Below are 18,663 nucleotides of genomic sequence, written 5' to 3'. Positions count from 1 at the left end.
CCTAGAAGCAATTTCTTTCACTATTGCTTGCCTTTTATTCCTTTTGCAGTAATGTGTAACTGGTTTGTGCAGCTTGTGTTGCAGTAACTTGTCCTTGGAGTCTGACAAATGGCAAATCAGCAGTCCAAGTCATGGCGTACAGAACGTCCCTCTGTCCAATCCCAGCCACTCCGTCAGATGTGCAGACCAGACAGGCATCTGTACTGCAGGCATCATTCAGAGCACAGTGGGAGGGAAATGGTACCGTACAAACAAACACAAAAACACAATGAGTCATTCCAGATTTGTAAAACAGTTTATTCAGCATGCTAAGATAACTTCACATCTACATAGTCTGGTCCCTACGGGTTAGGAGAAAAACTTTAGGCTTTTTAGACCAGTGGAAAAGATACATCCACCATTTTTCAGCAGACATTAAACATTACACAAGTCACCTCAATAAATAATAGAGATTACTGCGAGATATTCACATGGACAGCGTGAAGATCCTTTAACATGAAGGATCAACCTTTGCCGACTTGCATTAAAGTGGTGGTGGGGAACAGTGACAGATAGAACAGAACGCAGTATGCTGAGAGTCAGCTGATTTATGGCAGAAAAACACGGAGGAGAACAATGACTTGTGGAGGCTCATGGGTGAGTTGGCGGCTCTGAAGTAGATGTAACTCTCTGTTGGGGAAGCGCAGGCAGCTGGGTCAGTGCCGAGGGCCAGAGTCAAGAAGATCTTTTGCTTCATTGATCTTTGCTGCCAAATACGGGGATCCACCTGCAGGAGAAGCAGCGGTTTATATCAGTATGTTCATGATTTTTTTTCTCCTTTCTCCCCGTACTCTTTGTAACTGTAAAGGGTACATTTCAAAAATAATATTATCCTTATTATTTCATCTAAATGTAAACAGTTTCTTCACAGCTCATACAGAGATTTTAAAAGTGAACAAGAATTTGGATTTTATTTTATCATGTGTGACCCTGGACCACAAGACCAGTCATAAGGGTCAATTTTTGGAAATTGAGATTTATAACTCATATGAAAGCTGAATAAATAAGCTTTCCATTGATAGGACAATATTTGGCCGAGTTTATGCTATTTGAATATTTGGAATTTTGGGGTGTGAGGGTGATCTAAATATTGAGAAAATCGCCTTTAAAGTTGTCCAAATGAAGTTCTTAGCAATGCATATTACTGATCAAGAATTAAGTGTTAATATATTTACGGTACAGGAAATTTACTAAATATCTTCATGGAACATGGTCTTTGCCTAATATCCTTTTGGCATAAAAGAAAAATCAATAATTTTGACCCAAACAATGTATTTTTGCTATTGCTACAAATATACCATGCTACTTATGACTGATTTTGTGCTCCAGGGCCACATATTACTTTCTAAATGTATTTTATTGTGCATAATACATTAGTGCACATCATTCCAAATAGTAATATAAAAGTCTCAATGTTCTGGTACACTACCATTCAAACATTTGTGGTTGGTAAGAATTTTTTTTTAATGTTTTTGAAATAAGTATCCTATGCTCACCAAGGCTGCATTTATTTACTTAAAAGTACAGTAAAAAATTGGATATATTATTACAATCTTAAAAATCTATTTTCCATTTGAATATGTTTTAAAATGTAATTTATTCCTGTGATACAATGCTGAATTTTTTGAGTCATGTGATCCTTAAGAAATCGTTCTAACATTTCTAATTATTATCAATGTTGAAAAAAGGTTTTAAGCTTAATCTTTTAATGGAAGATGTGATGCATTCTTGGATGAACAGAAAGTTCAACAGCATTTATTTAAAACTGAAATCATTTGTTAGATTATAAATGTCTGTACTGTCAGTTTGATCAATTTAATGCATCCTTGATGAAAAAAAAAAAAAAAAAAAAAACCTGACACCATAACATTTGAACAGTAGTATGTTACACCCACTGTCAAAATCCAATCAATTCCCACCCTACATTTTCATCCTCATTTAATATCCCACAATTCACTCAGAAATGTCATTAAAGAAATCAAATGGGTCACAAACTGTTTCACACTGACTTTAAAGTCACTTTGAAATTAAATGGAGCAACATAATTCATTTCCTTCCCCGAGTCCACAGGCTCAATTCTATCTTGATTTGTGCTGCCCGCACTACAGCTCTACATCATACAAGCTTTGTAGCAAAGAAATCTCTTTGCCTCCAATCACTGACTTCCAGCCCACAACCATGCCGTATAATGGGAGCGTGTGGCTGGGAGGGGGTTAAAATGTGCTATAGCTGGCAGCGTGTGATGAGGAACACCTGGTGCCTGCTGCGCCTCATCATGCTGCTATAAATTTCCATTGCATCTTTGGTTCAGTGAAACACGTTCCACGAGGGCAAGTATACGTGAGGCGCCCTGGAGGTCCAGAGCACAGTCACAAAGCCAGAGCAGACTTTACCTGATGACAGCTAGACCCTTGCATCTGTACCCATCACTTTCTCCTCACTGCGCAACGAGCCCTTCAGCACATTTATTTACCTCTCACTTGCTTTGTAACATTTTGTGAAATAAAAATGGCAACCACTGTTTTCTTTACTGCCTACAACCTCTTCTATTTATTATGTATTGATTGCTGATGCAGCCACACAGTGCACAGTGCAGTGCATAAGTTATATAGAGAGTTGGAAATCAGTATTCAACACATCAACAGTTTTTTTTTTTTTTTTTCAATGCAGCAATTTACATAAAATTTTGACCAGACATTGCCTTTAATTCAATAAGTATACACAGATAAAAAAAAAAAAAAATCATAATACATCCTGGTATGTCTTTTTCGCTTCACGAAATCCCTATTATTGAAGGGAAGATGAATGGAGCCATGCACCCAGAAATTCTTAAAATGCCCCTATTATGGAATTAAAAAATTACCTTTCATGCAGTGTGTAACAGAGCTCTAAGTGAATGAAAACATCCTGCAAAATTTAAAATCTGAACGTGCACCATGTATAAAGTTATTGTCTCCCAAAAGAAAGAGTCAACTCTGAATCATTGAAACGAGTCGATTTTAAAACAAATCCCAAGCCGTTTCATGTTGACGTCAACATGAAACATTAGCATATTACCCGCACACTTGTTGTGCTTTTCGCGTTGGTCTGAATGAAAATGCAAATTCAGTATTTGCCATTAGGTACTGCTTTTGGAGCATAAAAATAGCGGTTTCCCCAGTAACACTGTACACAAAGCAGCACTGTGCTCACAAACACTGCTTTATCAGGCATTACAGGCATGATGAAATGAGACCAATCAGACCAATCAACGCAGATTAGCATCATGCAAAAGAGGGGTTTGGAAAGATGAATCTTTGAGCGAATCGTTTGGTAGTCTTGAGCAAGTAAGGTAAAAATAAATGCATATTATAAGACATTGAAAGTGTTTTTTGACCTTGCATGCATGTCAACCTGTTGTTGGGGACTCCCAAAACCAAAATATGAACCTTTCATTATCCATAATAAGGGCACTTTAAAATGAATCTGTAGCCATCCACCAAGATGATGAGGGTGAGACTGTAGATGGACCTTCCAGTAGGATAACAATCCAAAACATACTTCAAAGAAGACTGAATTGGTTCCACAAGAATAAAATAACGTTGTTGGAATGGCCCAGGCAATCACCAGATTTAAACCCCAGTATTTGTGGAGGAAAGATTCACAATAGGGCCCCCAAGAACATTCAAGATTTAAAGTATGTTCATATACAGCAGGAAGTGTCTCGAAGCTGTCATTAGCTGGGTTTCCATCCTAAATTGCGAATTTAACTGTTGCGCAAACTTGGAATATTGCATAAACATTTGTGAATAAGCACCGTTTCCATCCAACGACAGACTTTGCTCAGGCATTTCATAATGACCATAACAACATTTCAGATGATGTGCAACCAAATCGGTCTGCTGGTTAGTCAGATTATGCCATTCCATAGCGCAGTGTCACGTGACTTTTTTTGAACGTTCATGTGGAATTTATTTGCAAAATGCATTTTCATCTCCCATTATTTGCATTAACCCTTTTTCACACAAGTCAAAAACCACATCACGCAAGAATAAAAACTTTTCCATCACTTGTTTCTGATGCAATACTTCAAAATGTGCATAAAAAGAGAGTGATGGAAACATTGCAGATAAAAGCTTTTCCTCCAAGTATTAAATACAGTTTCAGTTATCCAGTTCTTTTTTCCTGTGGCATTTCACTTTAGTAAACAATGTTTTTATAGATTGCATAATTTTTTTTTTATTTTTTGTCTCAATTTCTTGAGGTAGGTAATGCCATTTTCTGGTCAAAATTTAATTTGAATTGCTGCGTTGTAATGATGTTTAATTTAAAAAAAATCTTATATTAATATATATATATGTGCATATATATATATATATATATATATATATATATATATATATATATGTGCATATATATATATATATATATATATATATGCATATATATATATATGCATATATATATATATATATATATATATGCATATATATATATATATATATATATATATTGTTGTTTTATAACAATAATGATCAATTCTTGACATTTGGTCAAGTTTGACAGCTTAAATTGCTAATTGACTGTTGTACAGTGGTTCATGAAGCCAAGGTCACACGGTGTCAGTCATGAACCAGAGAGTTAATGCTGAATGACTGACAGCTAAAGTAATAATAATGATCAGCTTGTTACTGGGTGACAGACACTGGCCTGTCTAAACATGACAGACTGATGTTCTTAATTCAGAAAATGTCAACAATCCCTTATATACTGGTTTAACCATTTGTAAAGCACTCTTGTGAAGATGTAAGGGAAAAAAGGTGAGAAGAGACAGAAATAAGGGAAAAATTACAACTGGTGTATTTCCCAGGAGACCATCAGCCAGAGAAAGGTCAGTGTCGTCAAAGTGCTGTTTCCTGAATCTCAACAAAACATACCCAGATCACATGGAGCCCAGTAAATATAAAATAAACAAGAAATATATATATATTAAAAAAAAAAAAAAACAACAACATATGTTTCAGAATAAAAACAAAGCAAAACAAAAAAAGTAATTAATATAATAAACAAATACATAAAATATATTTTATCATTTTATATCTTATTGACTTTGAAACCTGGACATGTTTTCATGTGATTCAAGGAACAGTATTGTGGCAATGATGACCTTGCTCTGCTAAAGGACTCACAGGATTTACACAAAGCTGTCCCTCTCCAGGATCCTGAAAGCATCCATTGTGTTCACACACACACACACACACACACACACACACACACACACACACACACACACACACACACACACACACACAGTCCCTGCCTGCCCGCTTGCACAAGACTATCATGATAAGCAACAATAACAAATTGGAAAACACACAGGAGAATGAACAGGTAGCAGGGAGCAGGGCCTGAGCAGGCTGCTAATCTGTCTGTGTGTCAGAGAGGAAGTGGAGCTGCGCGCTCAACACAGCCTGCAGTGATGCACTTAATTACACATTCGTTTTTCTGCCAATATCATTTTGCCCAGGACATTTCCTATAGACATTGTCAATGGACTTATTTCACATGAGAGAAATCTTGCCATTTTTCTTAATCACTTTGATTCATTTCAATTAATAAAAGCAGTGTATATTCCAATCAATTAACGGAACCATCAAAACTATGATTCAACAGTTTGTTTCATCATCACTTACTTATTTTCCGTTCTTTTTTGTTTTTCAGTTTCAGTGTTTCATATTAAAACGTACGGTTTATTTTTTTCCTCAGAAACTGGTAGTAATTCATTAAAAGGTATGTCAGATACTTCAGTTTTCCAGCATCTTTTACATATTTGACCCCTGTGCAGCAGTGACTGTGTGATTTTGAGATCCATCTTTTCACACTGAGGACAATCGATGGATAATTTTGCTTTGTACAATTCAGCCCATGACACAAACCACACAAGTCACATGACAGACAGCGCACAATAACCTGAAAAAAAAAAGCTCTATCATTTGCTTTTTCTTTTTAATTTCTGCTTTTATTCGGTTTCTGTTAGATGAGTTAAGGCATGTATATAGGGGTTTCTCAATGTCCCCATTTGCTCATAGCAAGCAAACTAATGAAAGGCAATTCAACAATCATTCCATGCCATTACTCTGACCACTCAAAGTTAATCATCTCATTACGGCCTAAAGAGCGGACACCGGAGCGAATAGCGTCGATCCTCATGTCAATGTTAAACCTTGCCGTAGGGGCTTAAACTCACAAAGGGCTACATGCAAGATGAACACAGAAATATAGAAAAGCGCTCAATCTCATCTGGGTCACAGAGTCTTTTTTCTGACATGAATTGTGTGTGATGTCGAGGTGAGATATTAGGAGGCATGTGTCTGTACAGACCCGTATTGATAACTCACCCGTCACTGGCTGCATCCGAAATCACATACTTCCCTGCTATATAGCATGCAGAAAAAGAGCAGTATGTCTGAATTAACAGCATTCATAAAACTGTAGGTGAAAAGTACCAGGATGACCATTACAGTGAGTTTACGAAGTGCGCATTCAGTGGATGCTTTAGCAGGAGACACAACTGACACTGGTTTGAATATAGTGATAAATATAGTACATCTGGATAACATTCATATTACCCATATGCATACTACACACAACATGTTTTTTAACAGCCGTGAGGTATTTATTCAAAAAGGTATGCGATTTTGGACACAGCCATCGAGTTTTGATAATTCAGAGGCTTTTACTGACAATGTCTTGTGAATCAGAAATAAGAGATTTTGAGACCGTTGTTACTGAATACCTGCATTGTTACACTAGCATGTCTGCACTCAGTCAGATGCACAGTAAATAAAACGCTACATTGCATCATATACAGTCCTCTCTGTTGATAATGGCACTCCTGCAGAACAGATGCTAGTGTCGCACAGCATCCATCACCCTCCACAGTTCAGTTGCTAAGAGACGTCTTTGTTGACAATCCAGCACCTGCGATATTTAATGGATGCTTTGCCATTTCATTTCCTTATAGGAACATGTGGTAAGAGATATCAAAGAGGAATATCAAACATGCAACTTTAAATAGCATAAAAGTATGACCACATTAGCAGTACTTGTGTCGTGTGCAAAAAGGTCCGTTGTCTGTTGTCAGCAGCATAGCGATATATAGGCTTGTTATAATCATAAAGTTTGTGCTGAGGATAAAACAAATAATTGAGATTAGCAATTTCATTCAGTTTTGTTCACTTACAGTGCAGTCCAACTTTTTTTTTTTCTTTTTACGTGTATGTAATCATATAGATACAGTAGGCCTACGCTTATACTATAAAACAGGCCTATACTTTATTCAATGCTGTTAAAATTAATAATATTTATATAATATAACATAACCTAATCTTTTGTCCTCATGCGAAATTCCCAATTGTCAGGATTTCTACTGAAATGACTGGATTTCATCCATTCAAAAAAATTCCCCAAACAATGGTAAATGTGACTGCACCTTAAGCCTATTGATCACATAAAAAAGCTTAGTTTTTCAGTATGTTATATCCCAATCTGTTTCAATAGGAAATACATCAGGAACGCTAACTGCATTCATCAAGCCATTTCATGGGGTCTTTCATACATCAGCCCCTCTACTAGTGTAACAAACGGGATGGGCGCTTGCACACCGTTATTAACGGCACTGTAATAAAGCATTTCTCAGCAGAGCTGGAGGATGGGACAAATCTGGCACACTTTCTCTGCAGGACGTCCTCCCTGCAGTCGCAGGCCTTATCGCTCCTCTACAGATAGAATCACAGAGACCATTGCTTATTTCGCTGAGAGTATTAGTGGTCGAGAGGAGCACACACACACACACATACATATCTATAAACAGCACCTCTGAGCGCTGTGAGAAATGCACCTGAAAGAGGGTAAACCAGAGAAAGGCAAGGTGAGGCCATTAACCTTGAACAGAAAAACAGGGCGAGTACAGTGACCAAGAAAAAAATAAAGATGCCGGCTCACAGTGTGTAATAGGTGAAACCATGCACTTAAAAAAGGCCATAAAAAAAAAAAAAAAAAAGCAGGTCACTAGACAGTGATTTATGACCTGTGTCGTACAGATCAGAGTGAACAAATCCTTATCAGATCTAAATACTTGTACCTGGTGCATTATCTCCACTGTGTGATATAGAATATTCAATATCTGTTTACAATGATTCTGACTGTGATTTAAGCTACCATAAAAAAAAAAAAAAAAAAAAATTGGTACGATTTATTTATTTTGATCAAACAGTAAAACAGTAATATTTGTAAATATTATTAGAGGTCAAAATAAATGTTTGCATTTGAATATAATTTCAAATGTAATTTATTCCTATGATGTCAAAGCTGAATTTTCAGCATCTTTACTCCAGTCTTCAGTGACACAAGATCCCTCAGAAATCATTCTGATATGATGATTTGCAGCTCAATAAATATTTTATTAGATTATTATTTTATTACACAGATAAATATGTGCTGCCTAATATATTTGTTGATACTATAATCATTTTATTGTATTATTTGATGAATATAAAGTTCAAAATAACAGCATTTATTTAAAATACATTTCATACTTAAATGTAAAAAGTGATGTAAAATTGACCAAAAGTGTAGAAGTGCATACTGTCACTTATGATCAATTTAATGCACCTTTCCTGATTAAAAGTACTAATTAAAAATAAAAAGACCCCCAGAATTTCAACAGCAGTATATAAATATGGCACTGATTATTTGTTGTTTTCCTCATTTCAAGTCACTTTGGATTAAAGCAACTGCTAAATGATATTAATAATAAACAATAATAATAGTATATATATATATATATATATATATATATATATATATATATATATATATATATATATATATATATATATATATATATATATATAAAATGTAAGTTTTCTAAAGAGTATCATTAGTTTTACTTCCGTTTCTCATCTCTTGACATGCATTAATATGTTATTAATAGTGTCTCCGATTTAAACTCCATCTGCAAAAATTTAATTACAGTTGGTAAGACTGATTTATTCCTATGAATAATTTAAAACTATTAGCTGAATCCATTTCAAACTGATGCAAGGTGATTAAAATTAAATGATTAAATGATTAATTCATTCTGCGTGGCATTTTTAAATCTGTAAATAAATGCTTCTGTTTATTTCTCTGTTTTGTTATTATTGGTGAAAGTGAAAATAATTCAGTGTCATTCTTCCTTCACTGAAAGACTCTATAGAAAACACGCCTTGTTATCTGTAGTATTTTTCAACTGTATTTACATTCTTACATTGAACATTTTGAATCTACAGTACTGGCTGAAGTGATGGCTCACTTTATGTCCTGCTTTGTGTGGTTCTCTTTTATGGTTTATATTACAGCAAGTCAGCATTTCAGGGATGTGAGCTCTCTTTAAAGAGTGTGTTATAACAAATGACAAATGCTGCTCAAATCAATAATGTAATCAACACCCGTCTCTGCCGCTGTCTGCTCAGACAATACACTGAGCTACAGCTGCATCTGGAGAACTGAGACAGAGAATTATTGATCAACACACAGCCTTCCCAACATGACAGCCTGAACTACTGACCTTTATCTGGATGATTTAGGACCATGATCCTTCTGTGGGCTTCCCGTACCTTTGCCTTGCTGCTGGTCGGACTGCGCAAAACAAGAAAACAGAACATTTAGAAAAGGAGCACACCACCATCTAGTGGCCTCAGTGTGAACTGCAGTACGAATCTAATTACAGGCCTCCAGACTGAGCTTTTCGCACTAGTCATCAACATGTGTGGTCTGTCTCTAACACTGCACATATAAACTGGAAATGTACATCTGTACGTCCCCTGAAAATCCCCAATTTAGTGGTCAAACCAGGCAACAGAACTAGAGAGAGAGAGAGAGAAAGGTATTCGTGTATGCTTACGGATATTTTTACTTCCTCTGACAAATGGATAAAGAAAAGCATTTGACAAAACAACAAAAAAGGAACTGATCTTTTTTTTTATGCAATGAAAAATGTGCATCTTAAAATGATTTATTCGTTTACTGTTTGTTTGTTTTATTTAACTTCATAAAACATTGACTAAATTTAAATACATTTTTAATTGAAAAATTATTTAACTTATTTAAACATTTTAAGATTACTTAAACCGAATTAAATGTCATTATTTAGTGTAAAAATGAATTAAATGAAACGTTTTAAATGTCTATACATCTATCCATTTAAAAAGTGATTTAAATTTTTATGTTTGAATAATAAAATTGTTGACTTATTTCTTATTTTTAAACATCTCTTCCTAGTCTTCCATATATGTCAACATTGACATATGTATTATAAATACTGATAAATGTTAAATTAATTTCAATGAATTAATAAACTGAGATTGTTTTCAAAGAGTTTGTTTTTCTGGTGTTGCTTTAAACTAATATTTTCTACTCATCTTGCATATATAAGTATTCCCAAACTTCTTAATTTGTTTCACACATTCAAGCATAATTACTTTAATATAATATAATATAATATAATATAATATAATATAATATAATATAATATAATATAATATAATATAATATAATATAATATGCTTCTTTTAAGGATACACTTTCAAATTCCTGTATTTATTAAATATTTTATTCTATGTAAAGCAAAGAGTTATAGTCTGAGGACAGGTGGTTTTAGGCCACTTGGCTTCACACTGTCTCCTTACCGAAAAGATAAATCAATTTCTTTCCAGCCTCCATATGTCAGGGTTTAGATCTGAGTCATAGCAAAACAGCCAGATGTGATGATTAAAAGATACATTAATGCTTACACAAAAGCATTCAATCCTACAAACCCTCCTCTAAAGACTCAAATCATACGCAGGAGTGAGCGTCTGAGAGGGGCCAGAGAAGCTAATTAAAACACTGTGCGGCGCGGATGATTCCAGAATGTGATGACGAATCCGTCAGGCTAAACTGCATTTGTCAGAAGAGTCAGCATCTTCACCAGATATGTGTGGCATTCAGGAGAATGAAAATGTGTGTTTAAATGTGTTTAAAGTCAGCAATGTATAGAAGGATGATCACAGAAAACACAAACATGACTGCAAAAAATATAAAAAAGTAAATTAAATAAATAAATAAGTGTAGGAAGAGGCTGATTTGATAAATAAAATGCAGCAAAACAGTGAAATATTATTACACTTTAGAATAAGTGTTTTCTATTTGAATATAATTTGAAATGTTATTTATTCCTGTGATCAAATCTGGATTTTTAGCATCATTACTCCAGTCTTCAGTGTCACATGATCCTTCAGAAATCATTCTAATATTCTGATTTGAAACATTATTAGTGTTGAGCTACTTAATATTTTTGATAAAAATATTCTGATGAGGATTCTTTTATGAACAAAGTAATAAATAAATAATTTACTTGAAATATGAATCTAATGATCAATTTATTGCATCCTTGTTCGCTAAAAGTATTAATTTCTTTAAAATAATGATAAAAAGCTCATTTTTAGATGATCTATCCCTTTAAAGAGCACAAATAATTGTACAAATGTGCTGAATTAACCCTGGGTGTACAGAGATCAAAGTATATCAAAGCAAACAGTAACATTACTGTGGCCAGTTATTTCAGCTGTGAGTGACAGACACCAAAGTAAATCTAAAGACAGATGAGAAGAGAATAATAAAAACGATTAACCCGAATCAGTACTGTTTCATGAGCGTGAATGCGGTCGACCGAGTTCATACTGATTACATCCAAGAAATATTATGCACACTCTGGTTCAGCTTTATGAAAACATTAGTCCAGTTTGATTGACAACACAAAGAAATGAGGCACTCGGCTTCGCCGCACAGGATGTGATGCTTGCACGGTGTGAGTCACACCTGGTGTGGGACCCTGTGAACTTCTGTTAAAGTGAGGGAAATTTTTTAGAGAAATATACACTCCTAGGAGGAGGAGGGTGGTCCACTGAAAAACGAGATTACAAAGTTAGAGACACAGCTGAGACTTTTTCCCATTAGACAAATTAGGATCAAAGCCGTGACGACATGAGATGACGACCGGCTTCAAACCAAAAGAATTGCCCCCAGACGTAACCGCATGCTCTTCTGGGAAGTGTGTGTATATACTGTAAAACACCTTTGTTTTCTTCCATGACAACTCATAATGAGAGAATTCAGTAAGAGGAATTGCAGTGATTTAGAGCTTTGTTTAGCCCACAATTACCTGATCCCGAGAACAAGGCTGGCTTCCCGTCTGGTCATCTTCTGCTCAAATCCACCTTTGTAATACGCAGAAAATGACTAGGAAAGAAGAGAAAATGGTGAAAACATGATCCAAATTCCAAGTTAAGCTCTATCAACAGCATATCTGTGGCATATCGTTGATATGCCCGGGGGGGGAAATGGTGCCTTTTTCAGTTTTAAACAGAATAGAAATACACAGGGTCAGGCAGTAAACGTTAACATACACCGCTCTCAAAGAGTCAAAAGGCTTTCACCCTACTAGCATGAAACTGGGATGATAGAATCACTTGTACTCAATCTTTCAATTTGGTTGTCATGATGCACACAATGAGACATGATGAAAGTATCTGTGCAGCACAGACATTACGCTGGCAATCTGTAATCAGAAGTTTATTCACCCAGAAAAGTGATCCCAGCTGAAAACGATTTTACCAACTATACAACACAAGTTATAAACAGGGTTTAACTGAATAACTCCTCTAAGTGCTTTAATAAAAATATAATCTTAAATAGGTTTCCGCTGGTTTTATGAAGGTGAATTTTTAAATGAAGACCAAGTAAAGGGAACACAATGCATTAGTATGTTCTCTGATTGTAAATGTCTATGTTATTTTTAAGCTTTTTTGATATTTCTACTGGAAAACGACAAAAATAATTAGGGCAAATTAAGACATTTTAAGTCCTACAGGAACCCCTTTTAAAAAAGCAAAAAAGGGGGACAAAACTAAATCAAGAGAAATCAACATGAGTATTGCAGAGTATTGTACTGAACCCATAACATTCCTTCAATCAGATGATGTCTGATGTATAACATGCATAATCTCAGTACTGATGGCAAACAGGTTGCTTTGGATCAGATAAAAGCCTCAAGATCAGCACTTTCACCTCATTATGTGAAAATAGAGACTTTAGGGATTTGAGATGATTGACCCCATAATTATCCAAATTCCCAAACTAAACATGTGTTCATGCTGGACTCACCATAACTGCGAGATTGACTGAGTTGTAAAAACTGTTCACGTCCTCGTTGAACTCATTATTCCAATTTGTAAACTCTATTAATATTTATTAACATTTGCATTATTTGCTATATTGCAGTTTTGCCTATTGATTATTCCCGAGTCTGAGGACATGTACAGATCTGAGTACAAACATCCCAGGTTGTAATCTAGTAATTATAACATGGTGTGAATGCACCACAAGGACCCAAGACTGGGATTTGAGAAGGTCATGAAGGACAAGTTTCACATAGCGTTTTTTGAGGAAATTTAGCAGACAACATTTTGCTGAGATTCTGTTACAGTACAGACCTCACAAGAGCCATGTTTACATTTCCACTTTGGGACTTTTCCATATACAGTTCTACAAGTTCACACAATTCAGTATTTTCAGCACATACTAAAAATTTAAAGAAACAGTTCACCCCAAAAACTGTATTCTTTATTTTAACTCTTAAAGCATTATTTGCTCATTGTCACTCTAACCCCATATGCTGTTGTTTTTAGGAGACTTTCTGAAGAATTGCTGAAGCAGTGAATAAGCTTTTTCCCCCAAACAACAACAGGGCCTCGAAAATATCTCATTGATTTATTACACGTCTTCTTAAGGTTTGTATGAAGAACAGACAGTATGCAACATGGAGTATAGCACACAATGTATGGACTACTTTAATGCCTCTATGTTTTTTGGTTTTTTTTTTTTTTTTTTGGACATTTCAGATGACTATAAACTGTGGTGGCATAAGCAAGTGATTCATAACAATTTTACAGAAATTTATTTTTTTGTGATTAATTTTTCCACGGCAACTGGAACACATGAGGGTGAAAAAACAACGGCAGAATTCTCATAGTTGTTTGCTGAACTATCCCTTTAATTAAAATTCCATAACAGAAAAACATTGGTCTGTGGCTCCTTCAGAAATCGTACATACTGCAGGATTTTGGTCAGAGTTCACGACTGAGTAAAAACAAGCATACGTTCAGAGGGCGAGAGAGAGGCCAGAATGTTCAGTCCAATCTCAGCCCACAACAGGACACGTAATCACACTCATCCATTATGTGATTCACAGAATGATGAAATCGCTGGATTAATAACTCTAATAATGATCTATTACAAGTGTGCTCTGTCTCGAACCCGGTTTAGGAGAAAGCCGCTGAGATTTGAGAAGTTTCAGAGTGCACACAGGTGGACAGGTTGAGTCAAAGCGCTGGGAACCAGCCCCGACCACACAACCCTGGAGATTAAGAAGAACCTGGACAAATCAGCATTACAAACTCCATCAAAAACCAGAAGCACAGCGTGAAGTACAGCAACAGCCAGCAAGATGTGATGAATCAGTCCATCGCCCTACAGGAGGAGGTTTAACATGCCAACACCGCACGCAAGCAAGGGCCTCAAGATGTGGAAACGAACACGGAAAAATCCAAATTTCATTCCCACATATCATCGCTCTCTGAAATAGTAGCTGTGTTTAAAAATGAATGTTGTGCTGGAACTTTTCACAGTGGGAATATTGATTCATAGGGTGTTAGAAAGCAATCACGCAGCATTTGCTTATGTGCATTCTCCGAAAAAAAGGTACAAAACTGTGACTAGGGCGCTACGCTTTTATAAGATGTACACTTAAGGTACTAATATGTTCTAATAAAAAGTACTGATATGTGCAATTAAGGAACCAATACATATCATTTGTTGGTAAATAAGGTACAGAGAAATATGGTTTGTTCATTTCTGACACTTACCGTGGAGGGTAACTTCTTAGCAGCTTCTGTGATCACCTGACTCAGAGGCCTCCATAAGTGGAATGCATATCGACCTAAAAGCAAATGTAATAAAGGGAAACAAGCGTTGATGGGATGAAAAGTGTGCCACTTGATCAGACCATTTACAGAGTTCATTTCCAGGGTTAACAAAGTTGGTTTAAGGGTGAAACCAAGGACAAAACCACATTTTAGTCTTATTCAATATGTGTTAAAGGTGAGGTCGCCTTTCAACTTCCCTTAGTATTTATTTGGTCAGGGTGCTGGTGAACTGCCAGCGGTTGTGGTTCGACTGTGAAGCAACACACTGCAAGTCAGCAGCACTCAATGAAGTGAACGTATAATGCTTTCGGACATCCAGCATTCAATAAAGAAGCTGTGAAAGGCCATTGAGCGGCTCGTTTAACCCAACCAAACACTAAGTGAAGAACACATGAAATCATTGAAGTAATTCATTATGGGAACATTTTTGGATTTTCATTTCATCAAACTCTAAGAAGCACATCGTTGAGAGGAAAACGTTATTTTGCTTTTCAGCAAAAAAAGTGTTTGAGGCTCCCTCCGCTGTAATCCAAAGCCCTGCCTCTGAGCGGAGCAGACCACACACCACCTCAGCTTTTGGCAGGAGCGCTGCCCCCTCGATGTACTGAAATGGGAATTAGCCCCCTTCCTCAAAGCGACCACAAGTTCTATTCCATCCTGACCTCACACAGCTATTGGTGGAAGACTTGGTGACTAACAATGATTAGCTACCAAGCAGCAGTACGGAGGACGGCAGAGACACCTGCCAGAAAAGAATCAAACGTAAACAGGCCGATGACAAAGTCACTTTAATTATTTGGCCACATGCAGCCGTTTAAAGTCGCTTTGATTCCTTTAATGCTAGAGGCCGCGTTGACCTCATTAACCAGCGTGAGCTTCATCTGAGGGCTTGAACAAACACTCACAGTAAGTGTGGCTTAACCATCACCCTCATCACGGTCCCCATCATCTCCAGTGCTTCCAATCACATCATAAATATCTGTGGGCAGCTTTAACGTACGGAAAGTTTAGCTAAATATTTAAAGAAGACAAAGGAGGAAAAAACTTTTATTACGTTATACAATGGCTACCCTATCCGACTGTGAACCGCAACTTGAGGGATTTTAGCTTACAAACATCCTGCCTAGAAACGTAGTCTGCGCCAGAACGCAAACACGAAAGCTTCGCCAACACGGCGTTCCAAGAGTGCTGATATCTAGTTCAACAGCACTGGGACTTTTCACTTTACTTGTCTGTGTTTGTGCTTTCTAGACAGATCGTCAGTCTGTGTACTAGTGGTGGGGAGCTGACACTGATTCATTTAAGCACATTCATTCGGGATCGAAACAAGTGATTGTACACTAATATCTATAGAATGTATACTAATATATACAGTGTGTATATATATATATATATACATATATATATATATATATATATATATACACACACACACACACACATATACATATATATCTCACACACACACACATATACATATATATTTTAATTTTTATATATATATATATATATATATATACACACACAAATATATACACTATATATATATATCACACACACACACATATATATATATGAAAATTATAGCTGAATGATTTGCTCATAAAAACCTTTTTATCCAGATCACACACATTTGCAACTAACATGCTCAGTGAATGAGATCTGAAGTCTTTATGAGTGAGTAACTGAATCATTTACTCAGCTGATTTGATTAAACACACTGATACATTCAGAAATAAAACACCAGCTTTGTTCAGACATGCAGCAGTAAATTCTGCATCAAATTCATTTGAACATATTTTTATTTTGCAAAGCAAAAAAAGGCAAAGTAACTGGCAAAAGTGCATTTAAAATGTAAGTTACTCAATACTAACTTCTTGTTTATTGAACTGTTGCATAAAAGCAACAACACACTCACAATTGTGCTAATGCTGATATTTGAAACAACAGCGCTCTTGTGTGATATCGCTTAATTCTGACACATTTTGGAACTCAAAGGTACATGAAATCGAGTTTGCATAGCAACAAGCTTGTATGCTTTGCTCTTAAAAACTATTGCAATTTGCTGAGGCTAACACTATCGTGTGTCATAACATGACAATACTGCGGAAACCAACTAAATGCATAATTTGTCACATGGCTAATGCTATCAACAGCTTGAAATTGCTTATCACAGTCAAACCCATGCAAGAAAATACTAACTATCCAGTCTCTCCTGGAGTAATCTGAGGCTGAGCACTACCTCAAAAGCACAATGGTGATCAGTCATCAGTTTGAACCGGTAACCTTTGGTTCTAGGCCCAGAGCTTTAACCACTAGGCCATACCACACATATTATATAAATGCATGTGACTATGTAACACGAGTTTTAATGACACACAAATTTCCAAATGGATGCATACACAGGGGTCCAAAGCAGATGCGCTCACCTGCAAACCCTGCCGCGGCAACTCCCAGCCCCACTGCCATCAGACAGCCACCCTGAAACACACACAGACATCACGTCACTATGATTATTAATAATAAACACAAGTCAAACGCTGGTAGAGAAGGATTTTAAGCATTAGACGAGGCACATATGGTTCTCCCATAGCAGATCATTACAGGTTTATAAACCAGACTAGACTTCCACTGGAAATTTAAGATTCTTCCTAGAACTTTTTGTTGTTGTTGTTGTTAATTCTAAAATGTTTTTTTCCTGTATCTGAAAATTCAAAATTCCAAAGACTTCCACTGACTGAATGTTCAGAGTCTGACTGATTAATCATGGCATTGTATGAGTCATGAATTCATGCTTCAGATGTCATATAGTTCAGACGTAAAGCCCTTTAACCTTTAAGATGTTCTATCTATCTATCTATCTATCTATCTATCTATCTATCTATCTATCTCTATTCTCAGACAATAGCCCAAAATAATAAAAACACCCAGAATGCCCCAGCTACTATCTCATAATGTATATCAAAGACCTAGAATGCCCTAGAAACCACCAAGCACACCTTAGAGACCAACTTGTATCCATAAGGTGCATATAACCTCTTAACTTTCAAATAAAACTTTTTCAATAAGGCTTTTACAAGACAAACAAGATTGGCAAATGACAATACTTATTAAATCAACTTGTAAGTTACTTGTAGCTTTTTGCAGGCCATAAAGTGTTAATTTCCCATGTCACAACACTTACATAATCATTATCGGGCGATTTTTGTTAATGCATCAGCTTACATAAGGTGTTTGGCAATTGTTATATCATTATAATTGTTATAGCATCACTGGTTAAAAGAAGAAGAAGAAGAAGAAGAAGAAAGGTAAAAGTCTTCAGATAAATGCTTTGAGTTTGAGATGTGAGCAGCAAGGTCAATACTGTGGGTGAGAACTCTCATGACACAAGCTCAGCCATTTCTCAGTGAAACCGTATAAATGCTCCGCACTCTCCAGCGCGACGTATACTCACAAGGCGTTTGTCAATATCTGTCTCGCTCTGCCCGGTGGATTTCGATGTATATTCAGCATTTCTCACGAAGTCCCCCTCCGTCACTACCCCACTGGAGCTCGCCATGCTGATGATGACAGACACACC

The 18,663-nt window shown here is 36.1% G+C and overlaps 1 protein-coding gene across 1 annotated transcript; it reads right to left on the bottom strand.

Moving 5' to 3' along the window:
• Positions 1-279: 279 nt before the first annotated feature.
• dnajc15 (DnaJ (Hsp40) homolog, subfamily C, member 15) lies at positions 280-18,662 on the bottom strand. The gene is made up of 6 exons (XM_019110217.1): positions 18,538-18,662; positions 17,513-17,564; positions 15,024-15,097; positions 12,263-12,339; positions 9,629-9,699; positions 280-766 (listed from the first exon to the last, which is right to left on the bottom strand). Exons 1-6 carry the CDS (start codon positions 18,640-18,642, stop codon positions 696-698), a joined length of 450 nt encoding a protein of 149 aa, XP_018965762.1. The 5' UTR covers positions 18,643-18,662; the 3' UTR covers positions 280-695.
• Position 18,663: the final 1 nt, after the last annotated feature.

This window comes from Cyprinus carpio, chromosome B9, assembly GCF_018340385.1.
Source record: "Cyprinus carpio isolate SPL01 chromosome B9, ASM1834038v1, whole genome shotgun sequence".
Taxonomy (NCBI): Eukaryota; Metazoa; Chordata; class Actinopteri; order Cypriniformes; family Cyprinidae; genus Cyprinus; species Cyprinus carpio.
This window is presented reverse-complemented; position numbering and strand designations above follow the sequence as displayed.

What these genes read in the sequence shown, in the direction of transcription:
- dnajc15 (XM_019110217.1), bottom strand. Translation starts at nt 18,642, where the DNA reads ATGGCGAGCTCCAGTGGGGTAGTGACGGAGGGGGACTTCGTGAGAAAT. An exon ending in AGCCTTGTTCTCGGGATCAG is followed by an intron (nt 9,700 to 12,262) that starts GTAATTGTGGGC and finishes TGTTTTGCGCAG; the next exon opens with TCCGACCAGCAGCAAGGCAA. An exon ending in CCTAAATCATCCAGATAAAG is followed by an intron (nt 767 to 9,628) that starts GTCAGTAGTTCA and finishes CTTCTCCTGCAG; the next exon opens with GTGGATCCCCGTATTTGGCA.